The sequence below is a fragment of the Stenella coeruleoalba genome (genome assembly GCF_951394435.1).
Source record: "Stenella coeruleoalba genome assembly, chromosome: 9".
In the NCBI taxonomy this organism is placed as follows: domain Eukaryota; kingdom Metazoa; phylum Chordata; class Mammalia; order Artiodactyla; family Delphinidae; genus Stenella; species Stenella coeruleoalba.
In genome coordinates this window covers 13,981,608-13,994,748 of record NC_137155.1, presented here as the reverse complement: position 1 = coordinate 13,994,748, position 13,141 = coordinate 13,981,608, and the positions used below count along the sequence as shown (strand labels likewise).

Sequence of the window (13,141 nt, the reverse complement as noted above, 5' to 3'; positions counted from 1 at the left end):
GTAACAAGGTCCACATAAACATCAGTGGCGGGCTTCCCTGGTGGCGCAGTGGTTGAGAGTCCACCTGCCGATGCAGGGGACACGGCTTCGTGCCCCGGTCTGGGAAGATCCCACATGCCGCGGAGTGGCTGGGCCCGTGAGCCATGGCCGCTGAGCCTGCGCGTCCGGAGCCTGTGCTCCGCAACAGGAGAGGCCGCAACAGTGAGAGGCCCACGCACCGCAAAAAAAAAAAAAAAAACCCAAAAAAACCCATCAGTGGTCATCAGAGTGTATGTATCTCAGTTTCATCTACCACAGAGAAACTGCACATCTGCTGCCTTTAAGCCAGCTGCTCCAGTGTACCATTTTTCTAGATTTCATAACATTTTTCACTGAGAACAATTTGGCCATGTTGGAATGTCATACCTCATAATCACTTTCCAAAAATTCATGCAAGATCATTTCATAGATGAGTGGTTTCAGAACTGGATCCCCTCTTGGCAAATAAGGACTAATAGCCTAAGGAAGGAAAAGGCAAAAAAAAAAAATCTTTAAAAAGTAGCAAAATAAAACTGTACTCCAAAGAGGCAGCACATATAAAAATATACATTTACTTTAAAAACTTAAGGCAACAGAGTACTTTGGAAAAATATTACGAAGAGAAAAGATTCAAATAAGCTCTACCTTCTTATAACATGTTACAATACATTTTAAAAAGTATAGATAAGGTGTCTACATGTATGAATGAATGAATAAAAGACACTGCCTCGATTAAGTTAAACATCTCTCTGTTCTTCCTGATGAATTAATGAAAATCTAAGTAATATTAGGGAGAATGATGATAAAAGTCAACTTCTTAAGTAATCAAGGAGTTATAGGTCATCTATTCATCTTTTTTTTTTTCTTCCTTAAAATGGAATACATCAACCTTTAAAAATCCATAATCATCGTTTGAAATTAAGGGAAAATAAACCTTGTGTTTTTAGCTACTTCAGCACTGTGTTAAGTGTTGAATTTCCAAACACTGTAAATGGTTCTGCAGTGCACTACCCACCAATCGCGATGCTCTGTCCTGGGGACCCAGAGCTCCAGGCACTGTCCCCAGGAGCTCACAGCTTCAGAGGGAAGATATACAGATACCTAAACAGCCAGTTGCAATATTGCGTGCTAAGTGTCTTGAGAGAGGGGCAAACAAGATGCTGTGGCGAGGTGGATCTTGGAGACTGAAGCAGAAGTGACGGATGCCAGGGGCCTGTCAGGCCAAGAGAGAGGGGGAAGGGCACCCTGGTAGAGGGAACAGCATGGGCAAAGGCATGGAACCATGAATGCACACTCTGCATGCAGGGAGGTCAGCATGGCTCAGACATGTGAGATGGGGGTCACAGGAGGGAGATGAGGCTGAAGAGGAAGGTGACGTGGGGTCATGAAAGGGATTCAGATTTTATGCTCTGAGCAAGAAGGAAATGAGAGGAGCACATTTCGTTTTTAAACGGCTAACTGTGGGTTAGGGTTGTCTACAGATCTGCCGGAAGGCCCTTGCAGTAGTTCAGGCGGGAGTTAAGGCCGTGGTACCAGAGAGGGAGGAGAGGTCCAACTGGTACTGACAAAGTGAAACTGACAAGAACTGGAGATAAAACAGAATAAGGAGGTGAGTTAGATGTTCTCATCAAGACAATGGCTTTAGCTGCATAGCACAGGGAGATCAGCCCCGTGCTTTGTGACCATCTAGAGGGATGGGATAGGGAGGGTGGGAGGGAGACGCAAGAGGGAGGGGATATGGGGATATATGTATACGTATAGCTGATTCACTTTGTTATACAGCAGCAACTAACACAACACTGCAAAGCAATTATACTCCAATAAAGATGTTTAAAAAAAAAAAGACAGTGGCTTTGAGCTATTAAGCATGGAGAAATGAGTACATTGTGATGTGGTACACACAGATTGAAAGAAGGACCAAACCTGGGAGGGAAATGGATTCACATTAATCTGAGTAATCATTCTCAGCAGCATGTACACACAAGGAAAAATGTCCATCACACGCTTCCAGCATAGATAAGGAATTCAAGCTAGAGGTCTGGGGGATGGAGCCATCGCGGTAAACACGGCCACAGGGCTGGAGAAGATCCCCCAAGGTCAATCCAATAAACGTGACGCGAAGTGTCCTTGAGGGTCTCCTGGAGAAGAGCTACATTTATGGGGCAAGCAGAGGACAAGGCAAGAGGCTGGCCAGGTGAATAACTGGAATTTTTAAAAGCATGTTCATAATTCTAAGGGAACACTGAAGAGGCTCACAAATACTGAAAAGTTTTTTTAAAATGCTTTAAACAGATCTCCAGACATAGGAATACTTTATTGATTAGTTTAGATATTGTAAACTAAAATGAAAGATAAAAAAAATGAAATATCAAAATTATTTGTTCGAGCTACCTGGTCAAAATTTTCCATTTGTTTTCCAGCAGGTAAGATGTTGGAAAATGCACTAATTCTTCGGTACATGTGAAAAAAGCCTTATGTTTATTATAATCTACGGTGATGAGACTATACCTGTTTTCCACATTCATTAAAAAGAACATGAAAACTTCCATCTGAACACAGAGGGAATTTGAGGGAGATAAGAAAGTGAACATATCATATATGTAATACATTTGTATATATTTTATGCACATAAAATATCAACGAGATTTCTATTTGGTGACTAATTTCTAAAAGTTTTTCTTTCTAGCTGAAATAGTACTCGCTTCCCAATAAAGAACTGATTACTATTAATTTTATTTCCATCTCAATATTAATATACTACATACAAAAATTAAAGAGTTAAAAATAAAGCTATGCTTACCTTAAGCTGTCCGATTTCTTTAAATTTATAAACTTCATATTCCCAGAGTGCTGCATTTTTCCCAAGAATTTTCTGGCATTTGCTGGCAGTAAAAACATCCCAGGGAAAAGAAAGTATAAATAAAGAAAACAAACAGAGACAGAATAAGTAGACATTTCCCCTAGTGGTTTAGATAAATCTCTCATCCCAGAACTTTGACAAATTTCCATTTCAAGTGCCAATGAACATAAAGGTATTACTGGTACTCACTTGACTGCATATACAAAGTTGACGGAAATCATGAAAATACGAAATACTTATAAATAAAGATGAATCCCTTTCAGAAGACTTTGATTAGGGGTTTTCCCACTGATTTTTCTGTTCTGAGTTTCCTACTTATCCAGATGAGTGCTGCTGGTCTGGGGACCCTTCTTGCCTTGAAGAAATATCATCGTACCCAAAAGTGTCAGTGAAACCACTTTTTCAATGGCTTTAAATAGTGGACTACAAAATCAGACTTTACAAAATTAGAATCCTACTTCAGTATATAATTCAGAAAAATGTTCATGTATGAATAAAACTTTGACTTACACATGAAAGAAACACATTTCCCTAAATCAGGGGACAAAAAGCGACCCTGAAGACTGTTTCCGGGCAGCCACGCAGTCCTGCAGAGGGCACTGCGCAGCTCGAGGGGGAACTGCCCACACAGACCCACACGACCACTATAAACCATTTAGGTTTTTGTCCTGCAAAAACCTGTCTCTTTTTCTCTCTTTTCCCTTTTGTCCTGTCTCTCCTAGGATGCTTGTAGCGTGAACAGCCCTGGAGGTGAGAGGACACACACTGTGTCTCCCTCTGGAGCACAGGGCAGGTTTGTTTACTGCCCAGTAAAATAAAAATAACATCTTCCTCTGGAGCCAAGGGCAGGCAGGCTTTATAAAAGCCCATTATGAAAGAATCAGACACCCTAAGCCCAGGGTCCCTCTCCTGTAACGCAACCTGCTGCCTGGGCCGAGTCACCTGGGCCTCTCTGCCTCATGCTGTGGGATCTGGAGAAAGTGCTGGTACTCTGGCCACGACTACTGCTGAGGTAGACGGTCCTGTGTCTCTGACCCCGGAGTATCAGGTCTTTTGCCAGCACTCATGAAACTTGCAGGCAAACTTGTCAGCTTATAAGAAGGGTAAAGTATCAGACTCTTCGTGATTTCTGACACTCTTCTCATTAAATAACGAGAAAACCATTTTTCGTTTAGTGCAAATGAGACAGTAGGTGGGTAAATAACATGTTATCAATCCATTCTGTGGTTAAAAGCATTACTATTCAAAAATAACCCCTGTTAGAAAGATGTAAAAAAAAAAGTCTGTCAACTGTAGAGAATGACTTATTCGTATTGCTAACATGGCTCAATTCTATTTATATTAACAAATAATTGTGAAAACATCTTGATTACCGTGCCGCTATGTCGTACTCTCCTTTCTCCACCAGGTGGTTTATATATGCCAAGCCGATGTCCTAGGGGAAATGAAATGAAAGAATTTCATACTTAACTGGAACACGTGGAAAGTTGGGTCTCCGTTCCTGAGTGGGCCCGCTGACCGGAACCCGTTCATACATCTTCGTTTGCTTTATGTAATTATGCTCATTTCTTTCTTGAGCATATTTAAATATACTTGTATTCTCACAAAGTTTAGAGTTTACAATTTTAAAAAACGTGACTACTTTAAAGGCTCCTAGCCTGCCCTCTTCTAAGAAATTTCCTACAAAGAAATCTCTGATAAGACAAACATGATCCAACAGTTTCATGTTGTCACTGGATATAAAATTTTTCTTGTGCTTTCATCCCTAAAATGTGAGCTACCTGTCTCTTCTATACCAAGTCTGAGGGAATGCTGTAGGAAAAATGAAATGACAGATCATTTGAAAGGGAAATATTTAAAGTTAACATTGAAGTGAAAATGAGCTCAGAAAACCAGGTCATTCGAACCCACGAGTTTACAGATGAGGAGACTGGAGCTCAAAGCAAGGCACTGACTGGCTTCACAGGATTCGTGCTCATTCACTTATTCCACCTTAGTCCTGAAAGGATTTGAGATGGCCTGTGTCACCAGAGACGGGGGACCTCTTGCTTGATCGCCTCATGACTCTTATGAAAGATTAGTTCCACCTAAAAGCATTTGCATGAGAAGCTTGAACTCAATATATATAACAAAACTTGGATTTTAAGTTCTGCTTTATGCACAAACAATTTTTTGCAGAGCTTCTTCCTGGATAGCAGAAATGGCAGGAGCCCATTTTTCTCTCTGCCTGCCTTACTCTAGGAGAAAAATGTCCAGGCGTGATTAATGTAAAGGGCATGCCCATTTCAAGAGTGAAGGGAAATACCCAAAGTTCTTAGTTTATTAAACTTTCACTTTAATGACTACTGTGTAGGAAATCGTATTTCAAATCTGTTGGAACTACAGAGTGAAGAAAAGGTGCTTAACTTTATTTCTCTGAAAATAGATCACATATCACAGTATCTACAGTTTCAGAGAAGAGATGCCTCTTTTGAAGAGTCAATTTCTCTAACGTTTCTCCCCATGTCCATGCTCCCTCCCAACTCATCCTGTGCTCTGTGCCCCTTTAACCTCAACCTGATTTTCTCTTTTCCCTAAGCATAAGCACGTTAAATGTCTTGCACGAAATACCCACCATCACCCAAAACCTCCCCATGATGTCACAGTCCCCAGCCATTGTCTTGACTCTTTACCACTTCGAGGCTAGCCTTAGTCTATGTTCAACTCAACTTCATCATCTCCTTTTCACTTTCACTCCACCAAGCATGTTGAGAATAATATATACAGAAAATGCACTTGTCACTTTCATATTACCAAATGCAATGTACAACTGACTAAGCTAAGCTTATCTTACTTTTGACCTGCTTACTTCAACTATACTCTTCCACTGGCTGGAATACTCCATTTCTAGGTAATCCTTGCTTATTCTCTACAATTTTGAATGAATAAAACAACATAAGATGCTCTCATTCTCTCTCTCCCTTTTAGTTCCTGAACTATTTTGCTTGTGTACTCTTTGGGAATTAGGCTTTTTTGGCAAGCTTTAAAGAGAAGTTTAAGGTGGGGAAAGTGTAGGCAGAAGGACTTTGCACTGGAACCCAAATAGCCATAAATAACTAAGTTTCCAGTTTTTAACTGTAAACTAGGGTCTTGGGCTAGATGATCTCTAAGGACCCTTCACACTCAGAGGATAACATTTCTTTTCTGCTTTCCATCTGCACATTCATTTTCACAGTTAGCAAAGAAATGGGCTTTCACTCACAATATTTTTCCCAAGTCCAAAATGTAATAAAAATATATTTGATGTCCTAGATTAGTCACCATAACAAAATAAATTGAGCCTGTTCTTATAGAGACACTGAAGCAGTCTAGTTTTATGAAACTACTCTTTTTTTTTTTTTTTTTTTTGCGGTACGCGGGCCTCTCACTGTTGTGGCCTCTCCCGTTGCGGAGCACAGGCTCCGGACGCGCAGGCCCAGCGGCCATGGCTCACGGGCCCAACCGCTCCACGGCATGTGGGATCTTCCCGGACCGGGGCACGAACCCGCGTCCCCTGCATCGGCAGGCGGACTCTCAACCACTGCGCCACCAGGGAAGCCCTGAAACTACTCTTTTGATAAATTTCATGATAATGTGGTTTTACCTGTGATTTAAAGAAACTTCCCCACGCATAACTGGAAAGCTTTGTATTTAAAGTGTATTTATAAATCCAGTTTCCAAATTACCTAAAACTACCTCCTAGCAGTTGTTCAAGTTTCTTGTTTACAAGCAGAAGCTGATTCAATAAAATGAACTATTTTGACCTCACAGGTTAGGGAATTCGTTTGAAATAACTTCTCAAAAGGTAGCAAGAATCCGTTCTTTTCAAATTACTTTCAGCCTCATTATAACTTATTGAAAGGTAAAGTTATGTTTCAAATAGTAAAATTACATACTTACCAGAATCTTATGTCTTTTAATGTTCTTTTGGCTAATTTCAGCTGCCATCAGAGCTTCCTGTATTTACATAAGCATGATAAAAGCAGTCGAAAAGGAAGAAGGGCAAAGGGGAGAGAGTGGGAGAGAGAGACATTGAGGTTATAAACACTATATTTATTATGTTTTAAAGTCCTGGGCTACATAAATAAGCCCCATTTTCCCATGGCTTTTGCTTCAAGCACAGGAATTTGTAATGTTACGGTTGAGTGAACCTCACTGAATTCAAACTCAAACAAAAGCAGTCAATCAAAATGAAGACTTCTCTTATTTCCATTTGAATTCATTTCCACATTAGGACCCTGGAATCACATTTCAGATGCAACTCAAAATACAACAAAATCTCTTATGTTCAAACAAAAAAATCTGTCATTCTAAATCTGTATGACATATATTAATCAAGGGGCACTTTTCCTTTATGAAGCATAAAAAGTAACCTGTATGCATACATTTAGGTACAACTACACTAAGATTTTGAAAATCTCTGATTTTATTTGTATTTTGCTAAGTTTACAATGATTCCTTGAACACAAATGTTTGAAAGACAAAATTATTTCTTTAAGAAGCTGCTGGATATAAAGCAATAATGGTAATAACTGGGGTATGAACTTGGTATCAATACCTGGACTCCAAAGAGTTTATAAATTAAAAGCTTGTTTTTCCAAATCCTTTCAGGTGGTTACAAACTTAACCAAGTAAGTGGACTATTTTTTGTTTGTTTTTGGCTAATTAGCATAAAAGACTATCCAGAGAGTTTCTCTAAACCAACAGAATAATACCTTTGCAGCTATTAAAACTTTAAAATGTTTTCCTTTTTTAAAAAAAGCCATGATGGGGCATTATCTACTCAAATTAGTCTGAACCGAGACTCAATGACGTGGACAACATCATTCCATCTGAACAGGTAGCTCAAACCCTCCTGAGTACAGTTTGATAGCTTTACTTTTTACACATGATATAAGCACAAAATAAATGATTTCACTAAAATATCCAAATGGATGATTCTGAAATACTAGCTTTATTTTATTTTTCTTGAAAAACCACCAAATAAACTTATCAGTAGGCTGGATCGAACCTACCCCTCCCTCCATCACCAATGCCTCTTCCACTGAACAGTAAGGCCAGTCAACCTCCTTGTAGTCTTTATTCCCCATAACTTGCGAAAAGAGTATCGGAAAGTTATTGGCCTCCTACATATCACTAGCTTAGAACATTCCAATTCACCTACGTGAAAGATTTATTACAAAACCCTTTGAGCCCCTCTCTGTTACCGACGTGTCAATACTTTTAAGTAAAAGCAAGACTACTTCATATTTCTTCTTTTCAAGGAGCCAGTCGATGTGGTCATCTTGGTCTCGTTCCTTGGCTACGACAACATCTCTTGGACTCACAATGTAGAAGAGTGACTCCCCTTCCGAGTATTCTAGAGATAAGAGAGCAACAACTTGGGTGACCCAACAGTAGAAACCTTGGCAGTGGTTTGGTGCGGGGGGACAGGGTTAGGCTACCCAACTTACAAGCGAACAGAAAACTCTCTTAGCTTTGGAATAAATGTGTTTGGCTGTGTTTGAAGGTAGGGGTGAGAGACAGGTAGAGAATGATAGAGTCTATTCCAGTGCTTTAAAAAATATTCACACGTAAAATGATTTGAATGAAAAAAGAAGGAAGGGAAGGAGGAAGGAAGGGAGGGAAGGAGGGAGGAAGTATCAAAAAAACTTGAAAAAAATAAGGTAGGCTTAAAAATTCTGTTTCCTATATTAACGTTCTGACCTCAGCTGAAAGATAGCGCTCAAAATTCTCCATGTCTATTGTATATAATTTATCTACTGTATATAAACTTTATTGATGACCATTTACAGCACAGTTCTATTTTTACAGAACAATTACACCCCACAGTTGGCGATAAATGTTTCCTCCTCTTCAAGGTCAAGGCCATCTAAAGCATAAATGACAGATGCCCCAGGCCCTGGAGGCATCATCTATCATTTCAGCGTGTTGTGCACAAAGCCGATGGTAAGGGTTTCCTGAAGAATTCAATTACAAAACCTGTTCTGAAGGGTTTCTAAATGTGCAGCAGAGTTTGCTCTGAGCAAAAATTACCTCAACTGGATGCTTTCACTTGTGAATCACATCTGCTTTCTGCTAAGTCCAGAAAACCCACTCCCATTTCTCAGCTGATCAAGGGCTTCAGCTAAGAAAGCTCTAACAGATACAGGATATTTCTTCATTGACCGAAATGAGAACTGAAAATATTCTCAAAACATGTCTACTGTTTTTAAAGCAGGAAAGAATTTCTCAACAGCCAAAGCTGTTCTATTTTTTCATCAACGTATGTTTCAAGGATATGATGACACCAAAACACAGAGGCCCCTGGTATGACTACAAAGCAATGGTTCTCCCTTTATTTCCAAGCAGTGACTAAGTGCATTCATGCATCCACTCAACAAATACTCAGTGAAAGCCCAGTATGGACCAGGCGCTCTCTCAAGCTCTGAGCATTCGGTCAAAGAAAGACAATTTCTCCGGCAACCCAGAGTACACCTTCTAGGGATATAACGTTGGGAGCGATACGCCAACTAGAGAACCCTGCTGCTTAGCATCAGTGTAAGTCAGGTGTCACATGAAATAGTTAGGACAGGAGACCAAATACAAGGACAAAGGCCACAAAGCCTCCTCACCTTGGTCCTGGCCTCATCTCTACCCCTCCCTTCTGCTGTGGGAGCTCAAGCAAGTTCTACAGCATCTCTGGGCCTTGACGCCTTCATTTTCAACATAAAAGGCCTGCCCAGATAGGCTCTAAGAGCCTTTCAGCACCTTAAATTCCTCGTTGTGCTACTCAAGTGGGGGGGGAAAACATATATATAAGAAATAACGTGAGTCAGATCCTTGATGTCTCTCACCTAAGTGATAATCTCTACATTCATTTTCCTGAAAGCCTCTCACAGTCAGAGCATCAGAAGAGATCTCTTCACAAGTCTCGGAAAGCGGCTGGATGATATCCAGTCTGGGTCTGGCGCAGTATTCTCTTTCCTAAGGGGAAAAAGAAAGTCTCATTTGAATTACATTTCTAGAAATGATACAAATTAGGGACTTCCCTGGTGGCGCAGTGGTTAAGAATCCGCCTGCCACCGCAGGGGACACGGGTTCGGTCCCTGGTCCGGGAAGATCCCACATGCCACGGAGCGACTAAGCCCGTGCGCTACAACTACTGAGCCTGTGTTCTAGAGGCCACGAGCCACAACTACTGAGCCCATGTGCCACAACTACCGAAGCCCGTGCTCTGCAACAAGAGAAGCCACCGCAGTGAGAAGCCCACACACCAATGAAGAGTAGCCCCCACTCGCCGCAACTAGAGAAAAGCCCGCACGCAGCAACGAAGACCCAGTGCAGCCAAAAATAAATAAATTAAGAAAAACAAAAAGGAAAAGTAGTGCCTTGTGCAAAATCACATGGATACTAAGTGGCCAAGTGTCACAGCATATTTTTAAAAAAATGATACAAATTAATTCTAGGTAGCCATAATTAAGTGCTTTGGTTTTGTAAATTCGGCAGGTGTAAGCCTTTCTCACCACCTGCCGTGGACAGCCTCATAGCAGTGGTTTATTTTGACCTCTTGGATGAGATACACAGGACAGGTACCACTGTACTATGTCAGCGGTCCACCACTGCAGCCCTTTCAACTCCAAGGGACGGCTACCACATCCTTAGATAACTCTGTTACATCTTCTTCACAAATATGAGACAGAGTGAAAATTACATTATAAACTGCTCCATGATCCAGACCACTGCCACTACTAGGCCTTTCACCGGGGATGCTGAGAAGCCAGAGACTAAGAGTTACGTCTACAGCAAAACTTGCTGAGATGATGTAGATGTTCTGTGCCTGTACTGCCCAGCGTGGTAGACCTGAGTCACGAGTGGCCATCAAACACCTGAAATGGGATGACTGTGCCTGAGAAACTGAGTTTTAAATTTTATTTCATTTTCATTAATTTCAACTTGGATAGGCACATAGCTTAATGACTACAGTTTGGGACACTGCCATTCTAGATCAAGATAGAGGGGGAAAAGATGCTTTATTGAGGGCCTATGACAATTTCACTAGCCTAGTAGGTGACTGTCCACAGATTGTTCTCGCTGAGTCCTTAAATCACCCTTCAGTAAGTATTGTTCTTCTTAATTTTCCAGATGAAGGAACTGAGGATCGAAAAGTTTACTGAGGTCAAAGTTATATAAGTAAACAGTGAGACTGGGATTTGTGGAAAAACTGGGACTATGGATTTAAAATCAAGTTTGTTTTACTATAAAACTCAAGCTCTTTGAATATTCAGCACAGAGGCACGAAAGATACACTTGACTGTTTTCCAAAGCAGCGAGACCTAAAGCAGTAAGACCTAAAGCAGTGTGGCACTGGTACGGAGAACTCAGATGAAAGGAACAGAATGAAAGAAATCCAGAACTACTCCCAACTCTCCAAGGTTCCCCAGTAAAACAGTAAGCCTCGAAGATTCCTTTGATCAATTTTGTTAGGTTAATTGAGAAGCGATTACGTCAGCTTTGCATCTCATATATTTAAAACAGTCCAAAATAAAAAGTAATTATGAAAGATCCACTATTAGAGGAAAAAACCCCAGTGAATATACAGGATAATTTATCACATCTGTGGAGAAATGACAAATATCTTGCTTTTAAAACAACAAAAAGGAAAAACCTGAAAATTTTGACTATTTAAAAAATTAACAGCTATAACAATGACAAAAAATATCAAAATTAGAAGAGCAAAATAGAAAAAAAAAAATTGAAACAAATAATGTTAAAAGAAAATCACCTTGCTAGACCACATAAATAAATAGCTCCTTCATATGTGTAAGGAATCCATCAGCAAGGTGATGGATGAGAAATCCATCTTATCATTATTTGACAACTTTTGTTCACGGGTCTAACAGCCCTGCTTATGCGTGAACTGCCTAGGAGCAGGGATTTGGTCTTGTTGATCGCTGATACTCCATGCTGAGCACCATTCTTAACACACATGCTTTATTAATGAATGGAAGAAAAACAAAACATTAAGGGAACAGCTTCATAAATTAGGTTATATCAACCAGATGAAACAGTTCACAACCGCCAGAAAGATGATGGGAGACTGCACAGCCATATGCAGAGAGAATGGAACGATGCTCCTAAAATTACGGCCACACGGAAGAGCTTGTAACTGTCACTGCAACTGTGCGGGAACAGGCACATATGTAAAAGGTGTAATGAGGAAAATATGCTGCGATAACATTGCAATTGATATAAAAACGAATTCTGTTTACTGTTGCAATTAAACTTTTTGATGTGAAAAAGAAAAGGGGGGCGTGGTGGGCCCCAAGCTTGCTTCTTTATTCCTTCTGCCTTAATTTGATCAGTTCTTTCTGTATTTAAGGATTTCAGGTGTCCTTTGGTGTTAGAGAAAATGAAGAGTTACATACACTGACACACACATTTCTAAAGCACCTCCAAGACCCTCACTTCTTCCTCTGAAAAAACTCCATTTTCTAATTTGCTCTTTGAGGTTGGCTTTTCTTGGTTTTCACTCCTTTCCAATACTCTCTCTTATTAACAAAGGTTTCCTTCCCTTCTTTCTTTTTTTGGTCAACCGTTTATTAGGCCTTCCCTTTGTCATTTTACTGCCTCTTTTCTTATGTCTTTCAATCACATCCTGAATGCTCCCCACATTCCTCATCAAAAAGCACTGTATTTACTCCCTCCGGAGCCAATGCTTTTCTTTATTTTCAAAAAAATAAATAAATAAAATAATAATAAACTGATGTCCTGCACAGGGCTAGAAGCCAGCCCTATTGATTTTAGCAGGTTTGAGTGTTCACTTAAGTCTACTGCATCCCATTGCCTAGCAACATGGGCACCCAGAGCTCCAGGTTACTATAGCGATGGCTTCCTGATGCAAGAGCTCGCTCAGAGAAATGTTGGAGAGCAGCTACCACTTCAAAACCGGGACTCCCAGGGTTTTTCTCCCCATTTTATTCCTTGCTATTTGAAAAGGAAAAGAAAAAAAAAGAGAGAGAGAGAGAGGATACAGACAAGGAGAACCTACTCACTGTAAAGGGCTAGACGATCAATTGCATTTCTTTTATACCACAGCATCCCAAAGAAAATCCTTTACAATAAACTCTCCTTGTTTATGCCTTGAAGCCGCCCCTGGCCCCTTCCTGACAGGAACTCTGGACTCTGACAATAAAGACAAACTGGGAATGGGGCCGACCTAGGCTTCAAAGAAAGACTCAGTATGCAGGCCCCTCCACTGGACCC

At 40.5% G+C, this 13,141-nt stretch overlaps 1 protein-coding gene across 4 annotated transcripts in view; it reads right to left on the bottom strand.

The window, feature by feature from the left end:
- Positions 1-13,141, bottom strand: part of VPS41 (VPS41 subunit of HOPS complex) — a 190,201-nt gene that overhangs the window by 36,452 nt on the left and 140,608 nt on the right. For all 4 annotated transcript variants that reach the window (XR_013829759.1, XM_079931512.1, XM_079931514.1 and 1 more), the window contains 6 exons: positions 9,733-9,862; positions 8,140-8,255; positions 6,797-6,853; positions 4,252-4,313; positions 2,819-2,900; positions 406-498 (listed from right to left, as the gene is read on the bottom strand). Coding sequence is in view for 3 of the 4 variants with exons in the window: in XM_079931512.1 (XP_079787638.1) it covers positions 406-498; positions 2,819-2,900; positions 4,252-4,313; positions 6,797-6,853; positions 8,140-8,255; positions 9,733-9,862 (540 nt within the window). In the remaining variant the exon portion in view is untranslated. The remainder of the gene's footprint in view (positions 1-405; positions 499-2,818; positions 2,901-4,251; positions 4,314-6,796; positions 6,854-8,139; positions 8,256-9,732; positions 9,863-13,141) is intronic.